Below are 15,408 nucleotides of genomic sequence, written 5' to 3'. Positions count from 1 at the left end.
AGGTGCTCGGGATTATGGTATGTCAGGATATTGTAGCCGAAGCCTATTCTTCCCTCTCTTGAAATGTGTGAGATCGATCATGCAAAAGTAACAATCATGGTGATGATTTGTGGGTTCCTTCCACACTCGCGGAATCGCATAATTGCATGCCTTTCCTGCTACCACGCAACCAATGTACCAGCGTCGACCTGCAGTTACGACACGAGACATGTGGAGCCCATGGTTTGTCCAGATCACCAACAGCCATTCCAAAGTACGCAATAAAGGCTTCACAAAATTTTGTCCCTTGCACAATGACATGTTTAACTTGCTTTGGCCCAATATAGTATCCACATACATAACAGAACGAGTAGGCATGTAATTTGCACTTCCGACCCGCTGACATGCTGTTCCATAACAAAGCAAATGAACGTAATGCAGATTAACACACACACCTAGACTGAAGTAGTAGACATGATGGCGAAATAACAAACTTGAAACACACAACCACAAGGCCAAAGTAGGAATTCAGGTGAGCGCTTGTACTCTTCAAGTTTACTAAGCACCGATAAAAACACAAAAACAACTATATAAACCGCACAGACGATGTAGACATGAAGGGGGAGTTTTGAACCTTCACACGAGTTAAAATCAACAGCAACTGTGCTTCCATCTAGCGACTGTAAGAGTAAATACACCCATATTTCTGTGGCTAAGTAAGCCGTGCGAGAGAACAAAACATGCTAATATCTTACAAAATGTTGATATATACCCCAAAAATGCGATGTTCGTAGAATGATAAGATTTGCTTTACTTCTATTTCCACCATTTCACAAGTGGAAAAATCTGATTTATAGACAATACATTTTCCCCATCACTGTGCAGTAATAAGGCAAAAAAATTATTCTTCCTTTTTGGCAGTGTAAAAAATAATGTCAGTTTTCACTTTGGCTGTCATTTGTTTTTCTTCGGATAGTCCCTTTTCCCCTTGTTAGTGAAATTTCTATAACTCTGATTATGTCGGATGGTCTTAAGTTGGTTGCCGATATTATCGACATGTTTGAAGGAAAAAAATACTTTATCTTTCAAAGACCACTGGGATTTATTTCTTCCCTGATGTTTGCGTTGTCTACAGTAGACTATTTAAACTATAAGCCAATGCAATCGTCGTGTAGATTACGCGTAGAAAACCCATGTAGACGTAAACGTATTGTCTACGGCACATGGTCAGCACCAACCATCCCCCCCCCCCCCCCTAAATCCACACCCATCCAACATAGAGAGAGTAAAAGTACTAACAGCTGAAGTTAGCTGAGATGCAGTTACAGTTTCCAATGGGGACAGAAAAGTTTCCCATTCCGATCTAGACTTCGGGAAATGATTTATCGACTTCCGGGATTATCAACCACTTGGGAAATTTCAAATTGTCGAAAAATTAGAACGTGAGGAATACCTGATTTTTGAATGGTAGCACACCATATCGGGAACTGATAATGAAATGTTAATGTTCGCGCTATATGTTCACATATAGCTGTGTGTGTGGTAATATCTATCCTATCCATATGCCCTCAGATACACCTCTAACTTAGAACAAAGTAAGTCCGAAGAAATTCTTAGGAGCATAGCGGATAGAACAGGAAATCTGGCAATTTTACTGAACCAAAAGACGGGGGGGGGGGGGGGTTTGTTCCCGTTGAACCCTTTCCCATAAATACGCCCATGGACTCCCTTTAGCAGTATGTTATGAGCCTACGAACAGGAAGTTGTTGTGCTACAACTATGGCGTCTGTGTGAAGGCACTTCCTTCCGGTGGATACTCCTTTTATGGACATAACGTAAAGATGTTTTTATTTATTTATTTGTTTGTTTTTTATTTATTCTATTTTAACATGTATGATTTTGTACTACCACCTCGGAAAAGGTGTACTTTGGATGTAGTTAGGTATTGCAATAGTTGTAACCACAGAAGTGTTAACTCGATCACAAGTCTTAGGTTAAATATTTTAAATATATGGGTCACCATATTTTGCTATGATTTTCGTTTTCTTAGTCTGTAAACTAATGTAAATCCGAAGACAGAAAATTTCTTAAGTAGGATGATAATTTGTGAGCCTTTCTAGCATCGACAATATTCATAAGAATAATATGAACGGAGGAAACGAGACAAGAGCACTATATTTTTATCGTAGCATTCGCATTTTGCTAAATTCTTATAAATACTCGTACTTCTTCAATTTGTTCAGTTGGGCAATCGGGTGGGCAAACGATTAGGTTGGCGGTAGCCCACCCGCACCAACCAGTCGTTCCGTCGCTGCTCACGATATCCCGGCCAGAACCAAAACACTATACAAAATTTTCTTGTCCAAATTACAAAAAAAGTTTTTCGTAATCTTCCAGGTAAATATACACAAATAAAAAAATATATTGTCATGTACAACTTATAATTATCAATGCAATTTTACAAAATATAAATTGTAAAATATATGTCCATAACCAAAGGATTTCTAAAATGTATGAAATTATCACAGAATTTGTTTACAAAATAAAGAACAAAGATTTGCAGCTAAAGCGTATTAATTCAATGAAACGCACAAACCATGTGGCTATTAGTTACTTACTCCTAGCTTACCCTTGCCATGCGAGAAACGTATTTACCTGAGGGGTTATGGGAAAGTCTCACTGGCCCTCACTTTTTTATCACTAAAATTAAATAAACCATTATTGCATGAAAATATTTTTATTCATTAAAATTTAAAAAAATCATTTTGAACAATGCTTTTATGTTCATATATGTGCAGTTATACGTTAATTATAATAATAACTACCAACCAATTGTACACAGTATGAATGTCATGACGACACGCATCCAAAAGATGCTTCATAGTCCAACCAAAAGAATGTTGACCCCTATGTACGTTACATGAATATTTACATGAAAAAAAATGTAATGCAGAAACATTTCTAATACCCTAGCGAACAATGTAATATATTCTCAAATTTCCATAAAATATTCACCTTTTAAAAATAAGAAGAAAACAAGAGGTGGTAGGCCTGACCACACACAGGTACTCACTCGATGGTATTAACTAATTTCTGTTACATACAATTTTTCAACTTCTGAGAGGCACTTTTTGAATTGAACATTTCGCTCTATTAGTTACATTTCACACACTAGATGAGCACTAGGATATTACTCCACACAAACTTCTCTGAAAGAACGTCATCTTTTGTAGCACTCTTGAAAAATGTTAATTTATTTCCACAATTGAAACCAAAGATATTCTTTAAAAATCTGGCTTTCTTCTGATGTAAAACGTGTCATGACTCCCTGATAGATTCGGAATAGAGATGGTTGGTTCTAGAACTTCAACAATGAAGTTTGCTGTAAGAAAATAATACGTATAATAAAACTATCCATAGAGCTACAAAGTATATTCCAAAAGTCATGTGTATTAGCTTCGATCGTTAATATCATTGAAAAATAGCTAATAATCACACTACACTCTCTACATTGAAATGCGTAGTTTATTGATTTGTTTCAAAATTCTTGAAAGAGTAAAGTGGTACTGGATCCAATAAAGAAATGTATTCTTGCAACCCAACACAACAATGACAAACTTTCAAACTATCAACCCCATCATATGTTTTATAACGTAACTAGTAACCCAATTGGAAGTAATTTTACATCACGAAAATTGGTGGGAAAACTAATAACGTGTCCAAACTGAATGACCTCGGACTGCCAATATTTTCTTTTTACGGGGCGGGGGTTCTTACGCACCAAACAATTGTCAAGTCTGGTTTACATTGGTCGAGTAGACAGGAGGGTAGCTGGAGCGAGTACGGTAAAGCGAGCTACTCTCCTCGTGTAAACAAATGGGGAGAGAACTGTAGATAGTACTCTCTCCAGTAGTCAAGACAGGCGAGTAGCTGTCCACAGAGGACTGCGACTCGATCGATTTGCTTTCTCCCCCACAGATATTTTTTTCATTCGCGTATAAACTTAACAGACCACTCGGCCAATGTAAACGCTTTCTGAGGACAGTAGTCTGTGCTGTGGTAGAATAGAGGCAACCTTGTTGTGAGTTCGCTTGTTAATTGCATTTTCAAAATATCAACATGAATAAGAAGTGGTCCGAGTCCGACCCAAAGTTTGTAGAGCTGTACCATAAATATGAGTGTCTGGAATGTATGTAGTGTCGATTAGAGGAACACACAAAAGAAACAAGAGGCATATCAAATCAAGTACAGAAGATGGGACTTAATGGATTTTGCATGGGAGAAGTAAAGTTCAAATGTTGAAAATACTCTCTACGTATGTACAACCAAGAACTATTGAAAATTGTAAAATCAAGGAAGCCGGGTATCTTTCTAGAAATGTCCTGGTGCATTATTGACTTCTACTAGTTTCTCGTTAAAAAAAACAACTTGTTTAAGCCATTTTAGAGCTTTATTTTTTTACTCGCCAACGACAGCGATCAACGGATTGCAAATGGGTTCATTCTGACAACAGAACACCAAACATCTGCAGCCACTAACCCACTTTGATAGACTCGAGTAGAAAGTGTGTGAACAGCTGCTCGTCATAGAGGGATCTAGTCGAGCAGACAGACCACTAACTCGTCCTACTGTCTCTCCCGCCCACTCCACCATTATAAGCCATCATTTATGCTGGATTTCGTCTGTTAATTGACAGTTAATTTAGATACAAATGGAACTTTCTCTTTTCTCAGTTTCTTTCTTTAATTTTGTAATTCCTACGTTTTATACAGTGCAAAATTATATTTTTCGTGCTGGCACCCTGACACCCGTATTCGCGTTTGAGGGTGTCGAAACGCAGGTACGCACGAGAAAGTAAGGGGTCGGATGTCGTGGAAAGTATGGCTGAAGGAGACGTGAAGGAAAGTGGTGGAAATCCATGTGTTCAATTAAAGGCTTATACTCTGTCCCGGGAATCTGACTCTCTCTCTCCTCTTCTTCATTTCGATATGGACGGCTAATGTGTTGCCGGATAATTATACTTTTGTGATTTGTATTTAATTGCAGTAAACACAGTATACTTACACTTTTCCATTTAAGAAAAATTTGCATACTTTGACCATATCGTTCATCCTCTGATGATAGAGATGAAACTTTGAGATCTTCGTCAACTTCGGTGTTGACTTCCCTTTCTTCACCATCTTCGTTGGATGGTGTGGGCAACAGTCGGTAATTTTCCGGAACTTCAAGGCAAATTCCTTGTTCATTCAATGGTGAAGTTTCGGTATTTTCATCAAGCCTTGCAGTCGAGAACCTCATACCAGAAATCTGGAAAATATGCAGATATATTAATAAAATATTAGAGTATTAACTACTTTGAAACTTTCTAAATCAAAATTGAAAAATAAATTTATTCGTTATTGTTACAAATATCCACAATCCACACTTAAATAATCCTGCCGTGTATAAAATAAAGTGTTTACTCTTAAACACTTCACGTTACAATTTCCATCTTGAGTAATGTTTTTATATCTGCTGTCTTTTTGTGTCATTTAATGCGTGTTTATATATTTGACATTGGCCAATGTGTTTCTTTGCTAGTTCCCACTGTCGCTTAGGATCACGTTCTCTGCATCCTTTTTTAGGCTCTAGGAATCCGATGCCGCGATGGAGGTCTTCATTGAAACAATTTGTTTACAATTTCAGGGCTAAACTAAATTTTTTCTTGATACCGCACTCTACCGGTATTTTGACCTCATTCATGCGCTTGCCTCTATCCGAATTGGACAAAATTCCGCGTTTTCCTATTAAAACAAGAAGCTTATATCTAGCTGCAGACTACATGTCACAACGTAGGGCAGACGCTTGGTTTCTTGTACGTACCTAAAGGCCTCTGATCATTGTTTTCGCCACTTCTTATGTCCAGAAATGCATACGGAGGCTTTGATTCATTGGTTTCCGCACTTATGTCCAATGAGTGGTCCTTTTTTAAAAAAACCGAGGGATGGCAATCATGGCATGTCAGTGTTTCCAACTACGATTTGCTTGTCCGCAGAAGCGATCGGAACTCACATTTCAGTATGTGCAGTTCAAAATTATACAAAATATTCCGGCGTTGAATCATCCTTCAATCACCATATCTTTTAAAATCAGCATCGAATCATTGTAATAGTATGTGTAGAGATATATCATTGTAATGATGGGTGGGGACCATGTGTTTCATATTAAGGAGGGATACATTGAGATTACATGAGAAATATGTATTTGATTGATATTGGAGAAATTTGATAATGTATGAGGAACCTAAATTTGATTGATCAAAGGGGTACCTTGATGTTGTACAAGTATAGTGATACCTTACAATGTGTGTCGTGTAGTGACAATGTGTGAACATGTTATTCGTTACATAACATTTCAAAACCCAGGATCCAGCGGCTAGATGGACAGACTTATGTGATTGTGTGTGTCTGGATAAGATTACGAGAGGACATCACCGAACAGTGAAGGAATCTTTGGGGGCCCCGACAAGGCGGCAGCCACATGGCCACTCATAATAGTGCCGACAATCCGAGAACTGTCTTTGGCTCCTTTCTCGACACGGTGGTCACGCCAAAGACGTGGCAAGCATGGAGTGAAGGTTGACAGCGACGAGGGAAAATGACAAAGGGGAACCCGACAGTTGGTTTCAGACTGTGATGTAACACGATAGAAAGCATTTTGAGTGACCGCAAGTGAACAGGCTGATAAGCATCTACGTGTCGGAGTCCGGCTGCTCGACAGCAAAGTGTGACGGGTCTGTCGGGAACCAAACCGTGGACTCGTGGCGAACCTAGTGCTGGGCGAGGGACGGTGCAACAGAAATTCGTGTATACAACGGACTAGACTATAAGGTAGGGCGGAACCATAAACTGTGACTAACCACCTAATGAGAACAAACGTGTCGTGTGTTACAAAAGCGCATAACAGTAGGTGGGACCCAGGGGGAAATATGCAACTTTTCGACAAGCAGTTTGTCATGTACGTAAGTAAAATCCATCCTTCTTTTCTTCAAGCAGACAAATTTGTTGATAACACGGTGTTAAAATCTGTAATGTCAGTGCTCAATAGAAAGCATGTCTAGAGCTGTTATTCTGTCCTCATCCATTGTATTTCGCAAAAATGTTTTTACACGGTTAAGAGTAGTATTAAAAACGATCTTATTAGTCGGCTTCTATTGTTGTCATGGGGATTGTTACAAGCAAATGTTCAATGCAAATGTTCAAATTTCTCAAATGTATCTTTTAGATTATTTTCTAAATTCATCCCTGCAATATATTGTCATTAATTCTGTCCTCAGTATTTTCTCATCCAAGAGTGGATAAGCACTTCATGGTGATTTCGGATACGAGTAGGAAACGAAACATTGTAGATTGAGAACTTCTCTGACAAGAATAAACTGGCTACAATAAGGTGACCTCTATAGGAAAATCTATCGTTCAATTGGTTTATAATTACATCATATACTTCCCTTGCCTAGGTGCTTCCATTGCTATATGTAGTCCTCCTGGGCTTAACCGAAAATATAGCATCCTCATGCTCCGATTCCTCATCACATTCCTCTCGAACTTTCGACATATTTTTCAGAAAAGAGGTAATGTGTTTAACGACAGAAGTTAAGTCTATTTTTCTGCTCTATAGTTCATTGTATTATATGTCAACATTGGGCATTATCTCATGACAAAGATACAGCCAATAGTTAAACTCAATTTATTTTATCAGGCCGGCTGCTTGCTCAGAGTAGATTTAATTGATTGACTGTTTTGGTGTTTTAAGCCCACTTTATGCACAATCAGGCTAATCGGGGTTGAACTTACAGTTTAAAGTGGGATCCGAACCACTATGTGCCTCCACAGGGGCTCCAGAATAAAATCCATTTTAATGTGACCTGCTGCTTGTATTGCTTCCACACATTGGATCAGATCTTTCCTATGCTCGTAAACAGTATTCACCAATCTTGTGTAAAAATTCCACCTTGTCGTTGCAGGTCTTTGTAAGGGCAAATCGGTAGGCAATACCGGTTGACTGATACCGCATTGGACATAACTAAATTCAGCAGGTGCGCATTGCAGTGAACATAAGCTACACATCTTTAACGTTGCCGAAGAATAGTCTGTGCACCATTTGCTGACCCACTCATTACTGATGCACCGTCAAATGTTCAACCAATTAGATTGTGAGGTTCATTTGCAACACGCTGTTCTACCCCTTGTACTGAGCTGGATTGAAGTATTTAAAAAAAATATCTTAACTGGATTTCCATTTACAATATAAAGCTGAGAATTATCCATTTGAAATGCGGACGAAACTTCTTTTGTTTAGTCAGCTATTACCGCCCAAAAAATGAGCCTTCTCGATTTATATAGAAACTTATTCGTGGTATACCAGTAGCACATAGTGAATCAATTCGTTCTGAACTGCTTTCTAAGTTCCTATCTGATTTTCGAAACTCTATCGTTATGTTCACGAAAAGAGACTTAAAGTATGTACTGTCCAACTGTGCTTGTATGTTTACTTTAGCCAGAAGAGCAAAGTTGAGAACATTGTCCATGTGCGCATGCGAAGCTTCGTGCATCTAAATTATTTTAACTCGTGATAAACATCCCTCACTCCCACATTGAACCATGCAATCTCTCCACCGCACAGCACAAACGGGAAACAAAATAAAGCACTTCTCTTGTCACAACCAATCTCACTTTTCGTTAAGTTTCTACACGAAATTTGCGATTGAATTCACTACCTCTTTTCTTGGACACTTGTTCTAGATTCAAACTCCGCCTAGGCCAGCCTACGTTTCTTATGTTTATTTTACATCCAAACTTGTAATAGAAAAGCTTTGCGCCAATAAGTTCTCCACACGGTTCATCGTTACAAATACACAACTGCAGCACACGACTGCATAAAAAGCTTCACTTTACTCCATGGAAAGATAAGAAATAAGTGTCAATTCTTGATAATACTATCATCTTGTCATCTAGTCTTTTCATTGCCTAGGGGTTGCCAGACAATTTTGCCAAATTATCAGGAATTTGTAGTTCACTTTCTGTGATTTGTACTTGCCATTAAACACACAGAAAAAAGACACATATGCGATAACTTTGCAAGTAACAATAATGTGCAGCCGACTTCCGTGGCTAGCATGCCACATTACAAATTCAGGTTCGAATCCCGGCTTGGGCGTTCTTTGTGAGTGTCCCTTCACAATTTCATTATATCATAACTTATCCTCATCGTCGTGATTATCCAAAAGTAACAGAAAGCGACTCTAAACAATAAAAATTAAACAAGAGTCTGTACTTTTCAGTTACCAATAAGTTATTTTTTCTCATTGGAAATTATGTTATTTATTGTTCTTCCCCCAGCTCTTCTTCACCAAAGAGTATTGCTCGCACGGACATAAAGTTCGAGGACGGCTCACGCCAGATTTCTCCGACTGTTCCCACTGTTAAAGCCAATTTTTGTATTCCCGCACGGTGATGTGCAAACTTCACATTGGTGTTGTCACTTCGGTAAGTGATTTGTCTTTCATCATTTTTTTATATTGCAGGGTCCTTTTCTTATTAAGATTGATGATTCGTATGTGTTAACTTACTTTTGGGCGTGGTTGAGAAGAATGTAAATACGGATTTCGATATTTGGAGTCGGAGTATTCTTTGCACTGCTTAGGCTGTAAAGGTGGGATAAATATGGCGTATTTCTGTGGGTCTAGATCATCTAAATATCATGAATACATGGTAAGCAGGGGTTGTAATGGCGTATACATATGTGTAGGTCCTGCATCATGTCGGATATCAAGATGAATGGTATTCCAGAATACCGGGTTTTCGGATATCATGGCTTTGTTTATGTATCTTTGGCGAAGGCTTTCGATGTGATACAAAAAAGTCGGGAAGGAAATTCTTTCATACAGTAATACTGTCGGATAAAGTAATTTAATCTGGAAAGCCAATGTAAATGCGTGCCGTTCAAAGATTTCCAGTTGGTCGTAGAAGGAGGCAGACGCGTCTATCCAAGCAATATGCCCGTGAGTGATGGCTGGACGCAAGAACATTTTGTAGGTGGTTAGGACTGTTGTCGGGTGTAATCCCCAAGATGTACCCAGAAGTTTCCATAATAGATTTCGGCGGTTCTTAACCTTCTTCTTCATCCTTTCTAAGTGTGAATGCCAGGTCAGTTGTTCATCTATGGTAACGCTAAGGTATGTTACGTGATTTGAAGGTAAGATGCGTCTACCCTCTATTTTAATCTCCAAGAGTTTATGGTTTCGGTGTACTTTGGAGCAACAGTGGGGAGGTAGGAAAACTAATGCCTTAGTTTTTGCAGAGTTTATTGATAGTTTCCATTGATTGCACCAGAAAATAAAGGAGTCTACGGCCTTTTGGAGTGTTTATTAATGGATTGAACTGTTTTTCCAAGAGTTAGGAAAGCAGTGTCATCTGCAAATTGGAATACGTGTGTGTTTTTATCCATCCTCGGCATATATGTTACATACATTTAGTGTTGCCCACGAGACGAGACGAGACGAGACTTTGGTCTGTCTCGTCCCGTCTCGTGAAAATGCTGTCTCGTCTCGTGTCTCGTCTCGAAAATATTCGTTTGTCCCGTCTCGTGTCCCGTCTCGAAGGGTTCTGTCCCGTCTCGTTTTGTCTCGTCTCGTCTCGTAAAAGTGATCCGGGATATCATGCCAAGAAAAGTCAAAAGTAGCAGAAACACAAAATATTTTTCCGGAAAGTGGGATAAAGCTCCAAATATTTTACCCACTGCGTGGTTAGAATAAATAAGGTTCGTTAATCATGAGGACTTTAATATTAAAAATGCAGTTTTTGGTTACTGATTGCTAGGTATCTTATGAAATCTACCTTGTGTTTTTTCTCGCTTCCATACAACTGTCTATACTTTTGAAATGTTTTTCCCTAGACTATCTTTCTATCTGAATGTTGAACTTTCGTGCACTATGAAAAATTTACCTTTTTTCTTTAAATTCTAAAGTATTATTATTGTTACATGAAATGTTACAAAGACGGTACAAGAATAGTAATATAACAGCACGAATATTAGCTAATATCTAGCTTACGTGTAGTTAAGTACGCCAAAATTTGCATAAAAACAGCTGTCCTGGCAAGGAAATTAATGACAAAAAAGGTGATTAATTGAATATTTGCTGAATAACAAAAAATTATGTTAAATCCAAATTACGAAAAAAAGAAGTTCCTAATAAATATTTCTGTACATAAATCTTTATTGATATGCAAAGCCGTATGGTCGCAATAGAATCCTTGTTCGGCAGGAATAAGTAACCCTCGATTATGCTAAACAAATATATTTTTTGGTAAGCTAGAGCAAGACTCCAGGCGGATGCAAGAAGCCGTTCCTGCAAAAGTGTCTGTTTCACGAAGCGAAGAAACGTGACAAAACCACCCCGTATGGAAGGCAAACCTGCATTTGTATTTTATATCGCACATTTTCAGATTCGTGTCTCCTGAAGTTATCAAAATCCAAACTTAATGACTTTTTAGACATGCTATAGTTGAAAAAAATATGTTTAGATGCACCAAAAGTGCATAATTATCAGATTATGCATATAACGTGTTATTAGAATCAACCTATTTGTGTAAATTGGATGCCTCCCCGATGGCGTAGTAATAACGCCGAGGTCTTGTAATTAAGGGTCCTCGCGTTCGATACCCAATTGAGGCACAAAGTGGACTGGATCGCGCTTTAAACTAAAGGTCCGTTCGCAATTTAGCCTATTTGTAAATCAAGTGGACTTAAAAAAAATACACTATCAACGTTAAGAATATTAGAATCCACTAATTCACCCGCAGGTGAAAATCCCTCTTCATCCTTGTTCATAGACTTCCTGCAATACTCTTTTGCATGTGTGTTGCATCCCACCAGGTGCGAGAAATGCGAAGAGTTATTCTTTCCCTGTACTGCGTTATCTCTTTTTATAACAGTAAGGCTAAATTCTCGTTTTATCTGAACTTTTAAAAAACGTGCAAAATACAACCACCCTTTCTCATGTATGTGTAAAATAATCCCACTCTGTCTCAGAAAACCTCTTCCTACGATCAAATGTCGGAAACAACTCTCAAGTCTCAACAATTATAAATTTATGCTTAAATTTCCTATAATTTATACGAACAGTAGCACATATCATGTCCTTTGGTGCAACACTGTCAACAGCTAATGTTACTTTACTCGTCCTAACAAATTTACTTCCAACCAGGGAAATGTGAACGGGGGTGGCGGAAGGGGGCAACAAAATATTGTTGGGGGGGCAGTCACAACGCCCGAAAACACTACATATATAACATATATAATAATAGTTATAATAATAATTATTATTATTATATGCATGTATGATGTTTTGTGTTTGTCCCTTGTTTAGAGTGGACGTTTACTGCCTAAATTTTCTTGATTACGAGTTTATTCCATATGATTCTATTTAATAAAGGCATTAATTATTTTTTATTTTTTTCCTATTTCAGTATTGGAAGACATTCATAATTTTATAATTCATCGTCTTTCATGAGATGAAACTACTGATATAAATATTCAAGTTATAAAGATAATAATATAAATGACGAAAAAATGTGCTTCGAAGAGTTTCATTTTCTTGAAAATGAACGTGACGTTGGAAGAAATTAATCTTCTTAAGTATTAGAAACAATGAAAGTCAATTAGTGAAGTGCAATTCTCCTGTAGGAGAATTCTGCTGAATGTGCTTTGGAGAACACATTGCCCACCTTTGGTACGTCCAGGACTTGACATTTCTTCTCAATGCCAAGGACAGCCAAATGAGGCAGTTTGCATCCAGCATTCTGTTTCGAGAAAGCCTTTTCAAAGATTTTAAGGACGAAAAGGTTCTTTCACATTCACACGCTGCATTGGAAACTGGAATTGTTACAGAGAATACAACTAGAGTGTTAACCTTGTGAAATGCCAATTTATATTTTCCTAGGATTTCAAAGAAATCCATTAAGTGGAGTAGTTTAGTGCCATCTTCGTAACGCAGAAGAGTTTTGGGCAAAATTTGTGTTTCGCATTTCAGGGAAATGTTACCACAGGATAAAAAATCTGAAAAAGAAATATTCTGACCCTGGCATTACTTACTCTTACTCTACGACTCTAACGTATGTCTGTGCTACACAATTACAGGCGCCCATGGAGTTCGTGGGAAGAAGTTCTTCGACTTTGATGTACGAGAAAGGGCGAACCTGCCCGCGATGTGTTTTGAATCGAATTTTAAATGTAATTTGCATTTTAAGGTTCAAGTTCAATACGTTTCCGAATAATATCCCCTCATTAGCTTCAAGAGTATCGAAGAAATTCCCTTCGTTAAGGTTTCCTCAGACTCATCATCTCGAAAATCAAGTCCCTGAATAGTAAGAAACCGCGATGAATCCACAACAACTGACATGTAGTGTCGGTTTTTCTCCGATCACCTTTGGTCCCGGGTTCGATACCCAGTGGAGGCACTTTAAACTGTAGGTCCAGTCCCGATTAGCCATACTGTGCATAAAGTGGACTTAAAACACCAAATCAACCAACCCGCCAAATCTTGAATCAACTTTGAATGTATTTTACTAATTAGCTTTGTCACTAACGACCCACGATTAGAATAATCTGCCCGTACTACAGATGATGTTTTGTGGTCCTCAAAATATCCATGATGTTTTAAAACCATCCACATTCAACGCTTTCTCCCAGTTCTTAAAACTGTTTAAAACTTAGGTTAATCGCGACGATTACAGGAAGTAAATTAATGAGAAATCACGTATGCCCAGGTCAGCGCTGGAATCTTGAACGAAAGTCGCACACACACATTCGAATATATACTAAAACAAATTTAGTCAAGTTGGTATTATAAGCAGGAAAGTGATATCATGCAGAATACACCACTTTGAAAAGGTGAAAATCGTCATACTCTTATAAATGAACTCTCTTATTATTCGATATTTAATTATCCTCAGTTGGGGGCACGGGGGGGCGAAGTGTCTGACTTGGGGCGCCTCCGTGCCCCCCCCCTTTGGCGTCGTCACTGCTTCCAACCCTCTAATAACTTCACTGCTGATAGCCTCAGCTTCAAAATGGAAGCTTGCGTGTCGGCGAATAATACAAAGGACTTGTTTATCTTACAAGGAGTTCACTGTCTTTCTTTCATTCAAAGCCTGCCGTTTTCCATTTATCTCAGCTTTTCCTAGCAGCTGAAAAGAATCCTAAGTGACCCTCGTATTATTGTTCCTGCAAAACTTCCTGTCCACAAGCAAAGGAAATTACAGAATTTTTATTGTCCCTCCCCTGCGTCAACGTTCATTCCTAGGTCTGGATTTATGGCACTTACCCGCTACTGCAGGTCAACCTCGCCCCTGAAGCAACGGTGTCCATTGTTCAAAGCGAAACCTCTGTCAGTGGTGAGCGGCGAAAAATAGTCTCGGAATACACCCTGGCCGTAACTTGGCAGGGGCTGCGCTGAGCTCACCCCCCCCTTTCCTGGCATTGCTGTCAGCTTCCTTCTGAAGTTTGATAAAAAACTACTTTGTGAAATTTGTTTGGTAACGAGTGAAAATGTAGACAGTAGATACTACATGTATTTTGCTCAAAAACTTGGCTTACTTCACAGAATAAAAAGAACAGATACAACATTCGTTCATCTGATTTACAAAAAGGCTAATCTTGACTGGACCCACAGTTTAAAGTGGGATCCAAATCACTATGTGCCTTCACCGGGTATCATATCCGGGAACCCTTGATTACAAGGCGACGACGCTATCACTGTACCATCGGGGAGTCCCCTCATAGAACAAAGTTTCCTCCTACGACAATTATACAGAACTTAGTTACCTTCCTTCACTTGAAATCTATTCTATTGTATTTCAGCCTCAGTATTTCGTTATTACAATCCAAGGAATAGTATTCTTCTTAAATAAAAATAAAAGCATTGGAAATAATATTTAAACGGACGTAAAATAATCGAATCCAACCACCTGTGGAATGCCTGAGGGAAACAACAAGAATTTTCTCAACAACGACATTTCCGAAATTTCCATAACATTCTAATAATTTCGCAACCCGTGCAAATAATCATGTGTTAAAATCTTGTCATGGTTCCCTGTAAACACTAAAATCACCAAATTAGTTCTTTCCAAATTTCCCGTATTTTCTCCTCCTCTTTAGCTCTCAGGTGCTCGGAGTGGGATAATGCAAGATTATTTGTCCCTAATTATCTCCTTCTCTTAGTCTTGCCAATATCTTGGACTCCCTAATAACTTTCCCAACAACTCCTCATCAATTTGTATTGGCATGTTTGCTACAATACTCGAAGGTAGAAATCTGTGTACGGTGTCAAGTGGATACCGTGACAGAGAAACGAAAATCGGAAGCGGAGGTAAAGCAAGGATGTGTTCTGTC

General features: G+C 38.5%; 1 protein-coding gene across 1 annotated transcript in view; it reads right to left on the bottom strand.

Moving 5' to 3' along the window:
- Nucleotides 1-3,171: 3,171 nt before the first annotated feature.
- LOC145984491 (uncharacterized) overlaps nt 3,172-15,408 on the bottom strand; it is a 136,476-nt gene continuing 124,239 nt past the window's right edge. Inside the window, exons 4-5 of the mRNA XM_083118146.1 lie at nt 5,044-5,286; nt 3,172-3,361 (exon numbers count right to left, since the gene is read on the bottom strand). Of these exons, the coding sequence (XP_082974272.1) occupies nt 3,338-3,361; nt 5,044-5,286 (267 nt within the window). The 3' untranslated portion in view covers nt 3,172-3,337. The remainder of the gene's footprint in view (nt 3,362-5,043; nt 5,287-15,408) is intronic.

Source organism: Lepisma saccharinum, chromosome 2 (genome assembly GCF_977018435.1).
Source record: "Lepisma saccharinum chromosome 2, izLepSacc3.1, whole genome shotgun sequence".
Lineage (NCBI taxonomy): Eukaryota > Metazoa > Arthropoda > Insecta > Zygentoma > Lepismatidae > Lepisma > Lepisma saccharinum.
The sequence above is the reverse complement of the archived record's forward strand: the minus strand, read 5'-3'. Positions and strand labels throughout refer to the sequence as shown.